General features: G+C 41.9%; 1 protein-coding gene across 1 annotated transcript in view; it reads left to right on the forward strand.

Moving 5' to 3' along the window:
- Positions 1–13,276, forward strand: part of myo10 (myosin X) — a 271,259-nt gene that overhangs the window by 184,416 nt on the left and 73,567 nt on the right. Inside the window, exons 9-11 of the mRNA XM_071362598.1 lie at positions 10,198–10,301; positions 10,913–11,042; positions 12,361–12,479. Coding sequence (XP_071218699.1) covers positions 10,198–10,301; positions 10,913–11,042; positions 12,361–12,479 — 353 coding nt within the window. The remainder of the gene's footprint in view (positions 1–10,197; positions 10,302–10,912; positions 11,043–12,360; positions 12,480–13,276) is intronic.

The raw sequence follows: 13,276 nt of genomic DNA on the forward strand, positions 1-13,276 counted from the left end.
CCTAGCCTCACTACCTGGAGGCGGCCATCAGGAAGTCCAGGATCCAGTTGCAGAGGGAGGTGTTTAGTCCCAGGGTCCTGAGCTTGGTGTTGAGCTTGGAGGGGACTATGGTGTTGAATTCTTATCTGTAGTCAATGAACAGCATTCTTACATAGGTAATTATTTTGACCAGGTGGGTGAGGGCAGTGTGGAGTGCAATAGATATTGTGTCATCTGTGGATCTGTTTGGGCATTATGCGAATTGGATTGGGTCCAGGGTGTCTGGGATGATGGTGTGCATGTGAACCATGATCAGCCTTTCAAAGCATTTCATGCTATATATGTAGATATAATGTGTTTCTCCTACAGTGGTTCTTCCTCAAAAATGTTGAGCTTATGCTGCGACCATTTGTGGTAGATGGTGGCATTCTGTCATTGCACAACACTATCACAAGGGGGAGGTAGAACGCTAATCTATCGGTAGTCTAAACTGCGGCAATTAATGGAGGCGTTTTCAGTCTAAAAGTCTCTCCTCTGGCACTAGAGTCCTGCATCAGGCAACAACAAAAAAACTGTTGATGGTCTTGGAGTTAAGAGAGAACTTGGGGAAATACAATGGGGAAATTTCACTTGACATGTGGACTGACGATTATTGTAAAATAGGCACGGTGGGCTTTTGGTTTCTCTCCCTCTTAAAAAAACTGAAATAAATCATTCTAAATAACAAACTGGCTTTATTTACGAATTAGTAAGAATGTCTCACCCCATGTTCAAGAATGGCCTTTTTCCCTTTAATCAGATTACAATCGCTCACTTTCGGTTATTTGAAACGAAGCCATAGAAAGTTGGTTGCAATTTCAGTCGAAAATAAAAAGTAAGGAACTTGTCTGTCGACCTTGCATTAAAGACCAAAATTGGTTAAAGAAAATTGGGATAAATAAAAATATATACCAGTTTCATTTAAGGATCAAAAAATTGACAGCTGTGCCGTATAGACTACAAAATAGTTGGGAAGCGATTTTTGATGTACCAATTCCATGGCACGTGGTTTATGAATTGACACGCAATTTTCCATTCTTCCTGAAAGCCCTAATATTAAAAACAGTCAAATGCATTCTCTCCGTCACCCACACGCACTTTAAACATTTGGATAATAAAGCATTTAAAGGCTGACATTGGTGGATTTTAATACTTCTGACAGACAAAATTCTAACTCCACCCATAACTTTTGGACTTGGATTGTTATAACTTACAGAAGGCCTAAACCCTCTGGGTGCAAACAACATTTCAATGATGGGTTATTAGCAGGACAATAGACTCTTCAACCTTTACAAAAGGATAGTCTAATAGCTCGGCAAAGTGTGAAATGAAATTCCCCCAATTTACAATGTATTAAGTACTCTAAAGTTTTAAATTTCTAACTACAAACATCATGCAACTGCAAAAAGTCAGGTAAAGCATATACTGATCAGTATTTCTTCATCAACATCTTTATGCTTTCATTAATAAAATAAGGATAAAAATACTCTTTCAAAATGCAGATGTTTATTTCAACTATCAACAGGACAACAGACTCTTCCCGAGTTTAGGGACTTTAAGTATATTAATGGATACATAACGAATTACTATGGAAAAAATATCATTGAATGATATAGCATGGGGACTGGTCTTGTTAAATCAATCATGGACCTATTTATATAATGAATATGAATTCAGGGGGCAGAAAGTATTAAAGCATTGAGACTTCTCACTAAAGTCGTCAGTCATACATACTTAAATCCTTAAAACTGGTTTTGCAGCACGCCAGGTTCTTTGTTTGTCAGATGAATCATTGGGTCGAAACTACAGAACAGTACAAAACAAGAGAACACATATGGTTAATGTTCTGAGAAAATGTATATATAAAATGTCTTACAGGACCTTTCTATAAGTCCACTCAAGTTTCTTCAACTGTCTTCTGACTGTGATTAGAGCGATGTTGATGTTGTGCGGTGATGCCAGCAGATTCCAGATTGCCTTTGCCGAGATTGCTCATCATCTTCAACCATCATCGATGGCTTGAATAGTTTCACTGGAAATGGAATACCACTATAGATGCTGTGTTTTTGGTTGATGGCCAATATTAAAAACAGTCAAATGCATTTGTGAATTCAATCACTTTATTGTTTAATTATTTAAGGATCCTCTCTCTTCTCTGTGCTAGAGTTATTTTAAGAATAAAGTCGGCTAATGAAGGCCTACTTTACAGTATTGTAGCCTACTGTACCTGTTCATTTTCCTGGGTTTTTGCGTTCGGCATAACACAGGCAAATAGCACTGTCCGTGACCATAATTTCCAAGTCCTTTCTCTTCTCTGTGCTGGAGTTCTTTTAAGAATGCTTACTGGAACACCCAAAGTCATCCAGTTGTTATAATTGGATTTGAAGCAATAGCCTACCAGCGTGTGGTCAACTATTTCAGCACCGCTTCACGCTGCTCTGAGACAAGCATGGGGTTAAGATGGCGCCGGAGAAGAAGGCTGACGTTTTATGTTTTTTGTTTCTTTGTGTTGTTTTTAACTTATTTTGTACATAGTGTTGCTGCTACCGTCTCTTATGACCGAAGATATCTTCTGGACATCAGAACTGTGATTATTCACCACGGACTGGCAGAATCCTTTTTTTCCTTTCATGAGTCCGATGAGCCCGACGTGAATGACACACTGCTTTCCCGGGAACAGATCCAGATCCCCGTCATTTGTGTGAAGAGAAGGCTGAGAAAAAGGGCTAGAGGGCGGGCTGCCTTCTGAGAATTTGTAGGCGATTGAATAAACCCCCACTGCCTTCCATTCTGCTAGCAAACGTGCAATCTTTGGAAAATAAATTAGATGACCTACGAGGAAGATTAAACTACCAACGGGACATTCAAAACTGTAATATCGTATGGTTCACGGAGTCGTGGCTGAATGACAACATTATCAACATACAGCTGGTTGGTTATACGCTGTTTCAACAGGATAGAACAGCAGCGTTTGGTAAGACAAGGGGTGGCGGACAAAGTATTTTTGTAAATAACAGCTGGTGCACGATATCTAAGGAAGTCTCGAGGGTTTGCTCGCCTGAGGTAGAGTACCTCATGATAAGCTGTAGACCACATTATCTACCTAGAGAGATTTCATCTGTATTTTCCGTAGCAGTCTACATACCACCACAGACTTAGGCTGGCACTAAGACTGCACTCAATGAGCTGCATTCCACCATAAGCAAACAGGAAAACGCTCACCCAGAGGCAGCGCTCCTAGTAGGACTTTAATGCAGGGAAACTTAAATCCGTTTACAAAATGTCTATCAGCATGTTAAAAAAAACTCTGGACCACCTATACTCCACATACAGAGACGCATACAAAGCTCTCCCTCACCCTCCATTTGGCAAATCTGACCATAATTCTATCCTCCTGATTCCTGCTTACAAGCAAAAATTAAAGCAGGAAGCACCAGTGACTAGATCAATAAAAAAGTGTTCAGATGAAGCAGATGCTAAGCTACAGGACTGTTTTGCTAGCACAGACTGGAATATGTTCTGGGATTCTTCCGATGGCATTGAAGAGTACACCACATCAGTCATTGGCTTCATCAATAAGTGCATTGATGACATCGTTCCCACAGTGACCGTACGTACATACCCCAACCAGAAGCCATGGATTAGAGGCAGCATCCACACTGAGCTAAAGGCTAGAGCTGCCGATTTCAAGGAGCGGGACTCTAACCCGGAAGCTTATAAGAAATCCCGCTATGCCCTCCGACGAACCATCAAACAGGCAAGCGTCAATACAGGACTAAGATCGAATCGTGCTACACTGGCTCTGATGCTCATTGGATGTGGCAGGGCTTGCAAAGACAGACTACAAAGGGAAGCACAGCCGAGAGCTGCCCAGTGACACGAACATACCAGACGAGCTAAACTACTTCCATGCTTGCTTCGAGGCAATTAACACTGAAACATGCATGAGAGCACCAGCTGTTCCGGAAGACTGTGTGATCACGCTCCCCGCAGCTGATGTGAGTACTTTTAACTTCTCTAGGATAGGGGGCAGCATTTTCACGTTTGGATGAAAAGCATACCCAAATTCAACTGCCAGCTACACATCCCCAGAAGATAAGATATGCATAAGAAATTCAAATTGTTAGTAAAACACTCTGAAGTTTCTAAAACTGTTTGAATCATGTCAGTGAGTATAACAGAACTTATTTAGCAGGCGAAACCCCGAGGACAAACCATTCAGATCTTTTTTTTTTTTTAGGTCACTCTCTTTTCAATGGATTTTCATTGGGAATACAGATTTCTAATTGACCTTCTTGCAGTTCCTACCGCTTCCACTGGATGTCAACAGTCTCTAGAAATTAGTTGAGGGTTTTTCCTTTGTGTAATGAAGAAGTACGGCCATTTTGAATCAGGGTCACTTGAAGTGTTCTGTTAGATAGAGGCGCGTGACCAGAAAGCATGCTACAGATTGTTTTAATCCTGTATTGAACACAGATCATCCCATCTTCAATTTTATCGATTATTTACGTAAAAAAATACCTAAAGTTGTATTACAAAAGTAGTTTGAAATGTTTTGGCAAAGTTTACAGGTGACTTTTGAGATATTTTGTTGTCATGTTTCACGAGTTGGAACCGTTGTTTTTCTGGATCAAACGCGCCAAATAAATGGACATTTTGGATATATATCGACGGAATTAACCGAACAAAAGGACCATTTATGATGTTTATGGGACATATTGGAGTGCCAACAACAGAAGCTCGTCAAAGGTAAGGCATGAATTATATTTTTATTTCTGCGTTTTGTGTCGCGCCTGCAGGGTTGAAATATGCTTATCTCTCTTTGTTTACAATGGTGCTAACTCAGATAATAGCATTGTTTGCTTTTGCCGAAAAGCCTATTTCAATTCTGACATGTTCGCTGGATTCACAACCAGTGTAGCTTTAATTTGGTATATTTCATGTGTGATTTAATGAAAGTTAAATTTTTATTGTATTTTATTTGAATTTGGAGCGCTGCATTTTCTCTGGCTTTTGACCAAGTGAGAGAGTAGCGTCCCACCTTAACTCAGATTTTTGGATATAAATATGAACTTTACCGAACAAAACATACATGTATTGTGTAACATGAAGTCCTATGAGTGTCATCTGATGAAGATCATCAAAGGTTAGTGATTCATTTTAACTCTATTTCTGCTTTTTGTTACTCCTCTCTTTGGCTGGAAAAATGGCTGTGTTTTTCTGTGGCTATGTACTGAGCTAACATAATCGCAAGGTGTGCTTTCGCCGTAAATCCTTTTTGAAATCAGACACTTTGGCTGGATTAACGAGAAGTTTATCTTTAAAATGGTGCATAATACTTGTATGTTTGAGGAATTTTAATTATGAGATTTCTGTTGTTTTGAATTTGGCGCCCTGCAATTTCTCTGGCTGTTGGTTAGGTGGGACGCTACCCTCCCACATATCCCAGAGAAGTTAAACAGGTAAACATTCACAAGGCTGCAGGGTCAGATGGATTACCAGGACATGTACTGTGAGCATGCGCTGACCAACTGGCAAGTGTCTTCACTGACATTTTCAACCTCTCCCTGACCGAGTCTGTAATACCAACATGTTTTAAGCACACCACCATAGTCCCTGTGCCCAAGAACACTAAGGTAACCTGCTTAAATGACTACCGACCCGTAGCACTCACGTCTGTAGCCATCAAGTGCTTTGAAAGGCTGGTCATGGCTCACATCAACACCATTATCCCAGAAACCCTAGACCCACTACAATTTGCATACAGCCCCAACAAATCCACAGATGATGCAATCTCTATTGCACTCCACACTGCACTCCCTTGCCCTTTCCCAGCTGGACAAAAGGAACACCTATGTGAGAATGCTATTCATTGACTACAGCTCAGCGTTCAACACCATAGTGCCCTCAAAGCTCATCAATAAGCTAAGGACCCTGGGACTAAACACCTCCCTCTGCAAGTAGATCCTGGACTTACTGACGGGCCGCCCCCAGGTGGTAAGGGTAGGTAACAACACATATGCCACGTTGATCCTCAACACAGGGGCCCCTCAGGGGTGCGTTCTCAGTCCCCTCCTGTACTCCCTGTTCACTCATGACTGCACGGCCAGGCACGACTCCAACACCATCATTCAATTTTCCGATGACACAACAGCGGTAGGCCTGATCACCGACAATGACGAGACAGCCTATAGGGAGGAGGTCAGAAACCGGGCCGTGTGGTGCCAGGACAACAACCTCTCCCTCAACGTCATCAAGACAAAGGAGATGATTGTGGACTACAGGAAAAAGAGGACCAAGCACGCCCCCATTCTCATCGACGGGGCTGTAGTGGAGCAGGTTGAGAGCTTCATGTTCCTCGGTGTCCACATCACCAACAAACTAAAATGGTCCAAGCACACCAAGACAGTCGTAAAGAGGGCACGACAAAACCTTTTCCCCCTCAGGAGACTGAAAAGATTTGGCATGGGTCCTCAGATCCTCAAAAGGCTCTACAGCTGCACCATCGAGAGCATCCTGGTTGCATCACTGCCTGGTATGGCAATTGCTCGGCCTCCGGCCGCAAAGCACTACAGGGGGTAGTGCGTAAGGCCCAATACATCACTGGGGCCAAGCTTCTTGCCATCCAGGACCTCTACCAGGCTGTGTCAGAGGAAGGCCCTAAAAATTGTCAAAGACTCCAGCCACCGTAGTCATAGACTGTTCTCTCTCCTACCGCATGGCAAGCGGTACCGGACCACCAAGTCTAGGTCCAAGAGGCTTCTAAACAGCTTCTTCCCCCAAGCCATAAGACTCCTGAACATCTAATCAAATGGCTGCCCAGACTATTTGCATTGCCCCCCCCCCCCCCTCTTTACACCACTGCTAGTCTCTGTTGTTGTCAACTATGCATAGTCACTTCAATAACTCTACCTACATGTACAGTGGGGCAAAAAAGTATTTAGTCAGCCACCAATTGTGTAAGTTCTCCCACTTAAAAAGATGAGAGAGGCCTGTAATTTTCATCATAGGTACACTTCAGCTATGACAGACAAAATCAGAAAAAAAATCCAGAAAATCACATTGTAGGATTTTTTATGAATTTATTTGCAAATTATGGTGGAAAATAAGTATTTGGTCAATAACAAAAGTTTCTCAATACTTTGTTATATACCCTTTGTTGGCAATGACAGAGGTCAAACGTTTTCTGTAAGTCTTCACAAGGTTTTCACACACAGTTGCTGGTATTTTGGCCCATTCCTCCATGCAGATCTCCTCTAGAGCAATGATGTTTTGGGGCTGTTGCTGGGCAACACGGACTTTCAACTCCCTCCAAAGATTTTCTATGGGGTTGAGATCTGGAGACTGGCTAGGCCACTCCAGGACCTTGAAATGCTTCTTACGAAGCCACTCCTTCGTTGCCCGGGCGGTGTGTTTGGGATCATTGTCATGCTGAAAGACCCAGCCACATTTCATCTTCAATGCCCTTGCTGATGGAAGGAGGTTTTCACTCACACGATACATGGCCCCATTCATTCTTTCCTTTACACGGATCAGTCGTCCTGGTCCCTTTGCAGAAAAACAGCCCCAAAGCATGATGTTTCCACCCCCATGCTTCACAGTAGGTATGGTGTTCTTTGGATGCAACTCAGCATTCTTTGTCCTCCAAACACGACGAGTTGAGTTTTTACCAAAAAGTTCTATTTTGGTTTCATCTGACCATATGACATTCTCCCAATCTTCTTCTGGATCATCCAAATGCTCTCTAGCAAACTTCAGACGGGCCTGGACATGTACTGGCTTAAGCAGGGGGACACGTCTGGCACTGCAGGATTTGAGTCCCTGGCGGCGTAGTGTGTTACTGATGGTAGGCTTTGTTACTTTGGTCCCAGCTCTCTGCAGGTCATTCACTAGGTCCCCCCGTGTGGTTCTGGGATTTTTGCTCACCGTTCTTGTGATCATTTTGACCCCACGGGGTGAGATCTTGCGTGGAGCCCCAGATCGAGGGAGATTATCAGTGGTCTTGTATGTCTTCCATTACCTAATAATTGCTCCCACAGTTGATTTCATCAAACCAAGCTGCTTACCTATTGCAGATTCAGTCTTCCCAGCCTGGTGCAGGCCTACAATTTTGTTTCTGGTGTCCTTTGACAGCTCTTTGGTCTTGGCCATAGTGGAGTTTGGAGTGTGACTGTTTGAGGTTGTGGACAGGTGTATTTTATACTGATAACAAGTTCAAACAGGTGCCATTAATACAGGTAACGAGTGGAGGACAGAGGAGCCTCTTAAAGAAGTTACAGGTCTGTGAGAGCCAGAAATCTTGCTTGTTTGTAGGTGACCTAATACTTATTTTCCACCATAATTTACAAATAAATTCATAAAAAATCCTACAATGTGATTTTCTGGATTTTTTTTCTCATTTTGTCTGTCATAGTTGAAGTGTACCTATGATGAAAATTACAGGCCTCTCTCATCTTTTTAAGTGGGAGAACTTGCACAATTGGTGGCTGACTAAATACTTTTTTGCCCCACTGTACATACTACCTAAACTAACCGGTGCCCCCGCACATTGACTCTGTATCGGTACCAACCTGTATATAGTCTCGCTATTGTTGTTTTACTGCTGCTCTTTAGTTACTTGTTACTTTTATCTCTTATCCTTGTCCATATTTTTTGATACTGCGTTGTTGGTTGGGGGCTCGTAAGTAAGCATTTCACTGTAAGGTTGTACCTGTTGTATTCAGCCCATGTGCCTAATAAAATGTGATTTAATTTGATGCACCAGATACTCAACTAGTCTAAAGAAGGCCAGTTTAATTGCTTCTTTAATCAGAACAACAGTTTTCAGCTATGTCAACATAATTGTGAAAGGGTTTTCTAAGGATCAATTAGCCTTTTAAAATTATAAACTTGGATTAGCTAACACAACCTGCCTTTGGAACACATGAGTGATGGTTGCTGATAATGGGCCTCTGTACGCCTATCTAGATATTCCATAAAAAATCAGACGTTTCCAGCTGCAATAGTCATTTACAACATTAACAATGTCTACACTGTATTTCTGATCAATTTGATGTTATTTTAACAGACAAAAATTGTGCTTTTCTTTCAAAAACAAGGACATTTCTAAGTTACCCCAAACTTTTGAACGGTAGCGTATGTACATAATGTATTTCTGCAGATGTGTGTGAATTTTTGTGCGTTTTTGTGTGGCTTTGCCATGTTTACTATGTACTGCAGGCTATGTTTACTTGTCAGACTGCATAGTAGCCTAATAAACATATGCATTTTGAAATAATTTTTTTACTACGGTAGATGCTATGTTTTTGGTTGTTGGCCAATATTAAAAACAGTCAAATGCATTTGTGATTTCAATCACTTTATTGTTGAATTATTTAAGGCTCCTTTCTCTTCTCTGTGCTGGAGTTTTTTTCAGAATGAAGTCGGCTAATGAAGGCAACAAATGGTTGCTTACTGGAACACCCAAAGTGTGGTCAACTATTTCAGCACCGCTTCGTGCTGTTAGGATTTGTTTTTATTATTTTGCTCTTCACTCGCAGTCACGTAGTAGCCTACGCCCGACCGGTCACATTGTTCAGTGCCAACTTTTGAAAGCCAGTCACTGCTTCCCCCCCACCCCCCCAAGTTAACAAAACGTATTCTCCTATTTTCTTCTCGCTAAATAAAAGGTACTGTAGTTGCCCAGATACTTCCCACCTTTCCCTCAGCTATACATCCATCGCTCTTCCTATAACATCTGCCTCCATCTAATCCTTGTTTAGTGTTACTGAATCAGGCACTATCTGTCAGATGTATAATTTTTCATTTTTCTTGGAATAGAAACACCATTATATTAATCAAATTAATTAAGCTAAATTTCTTAAAATAAATCCTGTATGCTATGTTCTTACAAAAAAAAGGGTTTAAATTCTCTAGTACAGCCAATATTAAAAACAGTCCACTGCTTCTCAAAGATGCCCTCTGGTGGTCAAACTGGCATTAATGACAACAATGGTATGACACTTACAGTAAATAACATCCCATAGAATTCTGCCGCAGCACGCAAGCTGTGCTGCAGTATGACTCAACTTTTAAAGGAAGAACCACTGTATATAATGTTAGGAGAAACACGGGGTTATAAAACAATTACAGCAATTACACTTTTAACCCATTATTGAGTCTTTCTTTTTTCCATGACAGAGGCCTTCAGTTTTTCCCCACCAGAGAATTACTACTACCTAAAGCAATCTGGCTGTGTGGCAGACAAGACAATCAACGACAAAGGCACTTTTCAGGACGTACTGGTATGGCCCTCCCATCTATATCAATGGTTTATTGTTGATGATACAGTTCAGGGCATTCAAAAGTTACTTTTCAAAATGCCTTGCTGCAGCAAGCAGTACATTTTTAACCGAACATTCGTGAGGTGATACCAAGCGCCAAGTTCATTAGCAATCATCTAACAATAACCCATACATTTAAATACATTTCTGAAATATGCCCATGGCGATGTTACATCCCCTTTGAAGCAAATGTCGTTTTTTTGCTAATATACAGTACTTTTTTTGTTCACTTTTTATTACCCAGAACTGTTGTACAAATTGCCATTAGTGGAACTACAATTTGAAATTGTCAATGACAGGGTCTTGCTACAGGGTCTTACAGCTGCACCTCATACCATAGAGACACTAAAGCAGCAGATTCCACTTATAGTGGTCTGGATTCAACTTTACTCGGTTTGTACAGGGATATGGTAATGAATTGAATTAAATTGTGTCTGGACAGATTGAATACATGGGAAAACTCTGAGATATTGTGTTATTTCATTTCTTATTAGATATTTTTCTTGGGGGCACAAGTGCCTTTTTTTTGGCAGCATCAACATTCTGTTCATTTGTGTTGTTTTCCATCCCAGAATGCAATGCGGACCATGCAGTTCACAGAGGAGAACATCTGGGAGATCCTTCGGCTCCTGGCGGGAATCCTTCATGCAGGGAATATCGAGTTTATGACGGCCGGAGGAGCTCAGGTCTCTTCCAAAACAGGTTAATGTCTCTCCTCTTTTCTTTCCTTCCTCTCCTCCTCATGTTCCCCCTTTCCCTTGAGGTACTACCTATGATATGCTACTTTCCTTGAGATTCTCCCTATCCCTGTCCTAGTTCTGGGTTGTCCAAGTTTAAGAGCTGCTCTGAGATTAGCTCTCCCCTATGCCTTAGCGCTAGGGTGACCTTAACCTTTTGCCTCAGCTGAACAATAATATTCCGCCTAGTGCCCACAAAGCTTTGAAATGCGATATGTAATGAACACACTCGTATATCCACCTCAACTGTCACAGCAAGATTGGTGTTTAAAGATAACCTTGATTTAATCACATTATGAGTAAATGCATCTGGAGCAGTGGTCACCGACCTTTTCTGAGTCGAGATACGTTCGCAGTCAAATGAGATCTACCACTTCGATTATTTTTTTTTTAACATGATTTAAAAATATATAACATTAACCCAATAAAAACAGTTCTGTAGGAATGAGGTTTGTGCAGTAGGCCTAACATTATCACAGCATATTGGATATATGCCTGTCCTGCCAATAGTGTTCTTCTCAGAACATATTATATTTCAAAACTCGAGCTTTGATTAAAAAAAAAAATCAGTTGGTGTAGCATTTGCGAGGCACAACTGAGTATAAGTTGAAATAATTCGTAAATAATTCGCTTTTTTATTTTACTGGACTGATGGTACCTGAATCTGATGGTCATGGTGCTTTCAAGACAACTGGGAACTCGGAAAAGACACAAGGTCAAATCATGATGTCAGTGATCTTCAGGTAGGAAAGTCAGAGCTCTAGAAAGATGCCTGAGTTTCCGACTTGGAATTCCGAGTTGGATGACCGTTCAAAACGATTTTTCCCAGTCAGATCTAGTTTTTTCCAGAGTTCCCAGTTGTTTTGAACATGGCGTTAGTCTCAGTGGAGGGAGGGAGGGAGAGAGCAGCAGAGGGTCCGCCCTCTGGTTCAAAATGGGAACACCGGTGAGCACGGTTTCGGAATCAAGTGAACTTAACGCCAACAGTGCAACACACACACACACAAAAAAGGAGTGCAAGCCTTGATCATTGGCTTTTCTACAGAAATGTTCGGGGATCGACTAGGAATGCCTTGAAGATCAACCAGGCTGGTGACCACTGATCTAGAGGGGCATAGACTGACATCAAATCAAATTTTATTGGTCACATACACATGGTTAGCAGATGTTATCGCGAGTGTAGCAAAATGCTTGATGACAGCACAGCAAAGGATATCTATTGTACAGTACTTATTACACCCCCACATCCCTTTTCTAAAATACCACTGTCTGTGTGTCTGTAGCACTGGGCAGGACAGCGGACCTCCTGGGCCTGAACTCAGAACATCTGGCCGAAGTGCTGACCCACAAGTCCTTGATCCTACGGGGTGAGGAGATCTGCACGCCGCTCACCGTAGAACAGGTAACCTAACCATGATGACAGAGGGCACCAGTTGACCCCATTGTTTAACATCAGGTAGTGGCTTCACTCCTTTGCGACACTAATCCCTCGACACACAAATATTTGACCCCATGGTCAACACCTGACATTAGGGCAAATAGATAGGCCAGGGGCATGAGTTATGCCATAGGGAAACATTTAGGGCTGGTGTTTCATAGTCAATGGTGCCTGCCCAACTGTGAGTCTAGCCACCAACTTTGTGAAAAAATACTTTGGTTTCAAAGTCAATGGTGGCTTATCTCTACCTCGTTTACATAGGTCCTGCTAGACAAAACAAAGCGTTCATTGTCTCTTACAGTTATGTGTGACCGCCGTTGTTGTTGTCAGCTTTTGAAGGCTGGGTGTGCATTGGCCACTGACCCTGAACCATTTCCCCTTGCATGACCTGGGTTGTGTTGACTAGGCACTAAACTTAAAACATTTTAAAACATTTGCAAAAGAAAAACATAAAATACAGTTTAGTCCCTCACTGTTTCACTTAGTTGTCTTGCAGTTGGTGCCTAATGAACCCCACCCCCATCATGTGTCTGATATAATCTCTAAAGCTAGGAGTGTAGCTGACCAGGCTAATCACATTTGACGCTGATTCAGCAGATATGGTCAGCAGATAAACATGAGACACAACTAGTGCCAGACTGGATTATCACAAACGCCATTGCCACAAGCAGCACCGCAGATATTGAGATGAGCGAGATGCAAGACTTCGCGCTCACACAGTCACACACACAGTATCTGTGCATTTGCACGGGTTCGCTGTT

Source organism: Salvelinus alpinus, chromosome 23, assembly GCF_045679555.1.
Source record: "Salvelinus alpinus chromosome 23, SLU_Salpinus.1, whole genome shotgun sequence".
NCBI classification, from domain to species: domain Eukaryota; kingdom Metazoa; phylum Chordata; class Actinopteri; order Salmoniformes; family Salmonidae; genus Salvelinus; species Salvelinus alpinus.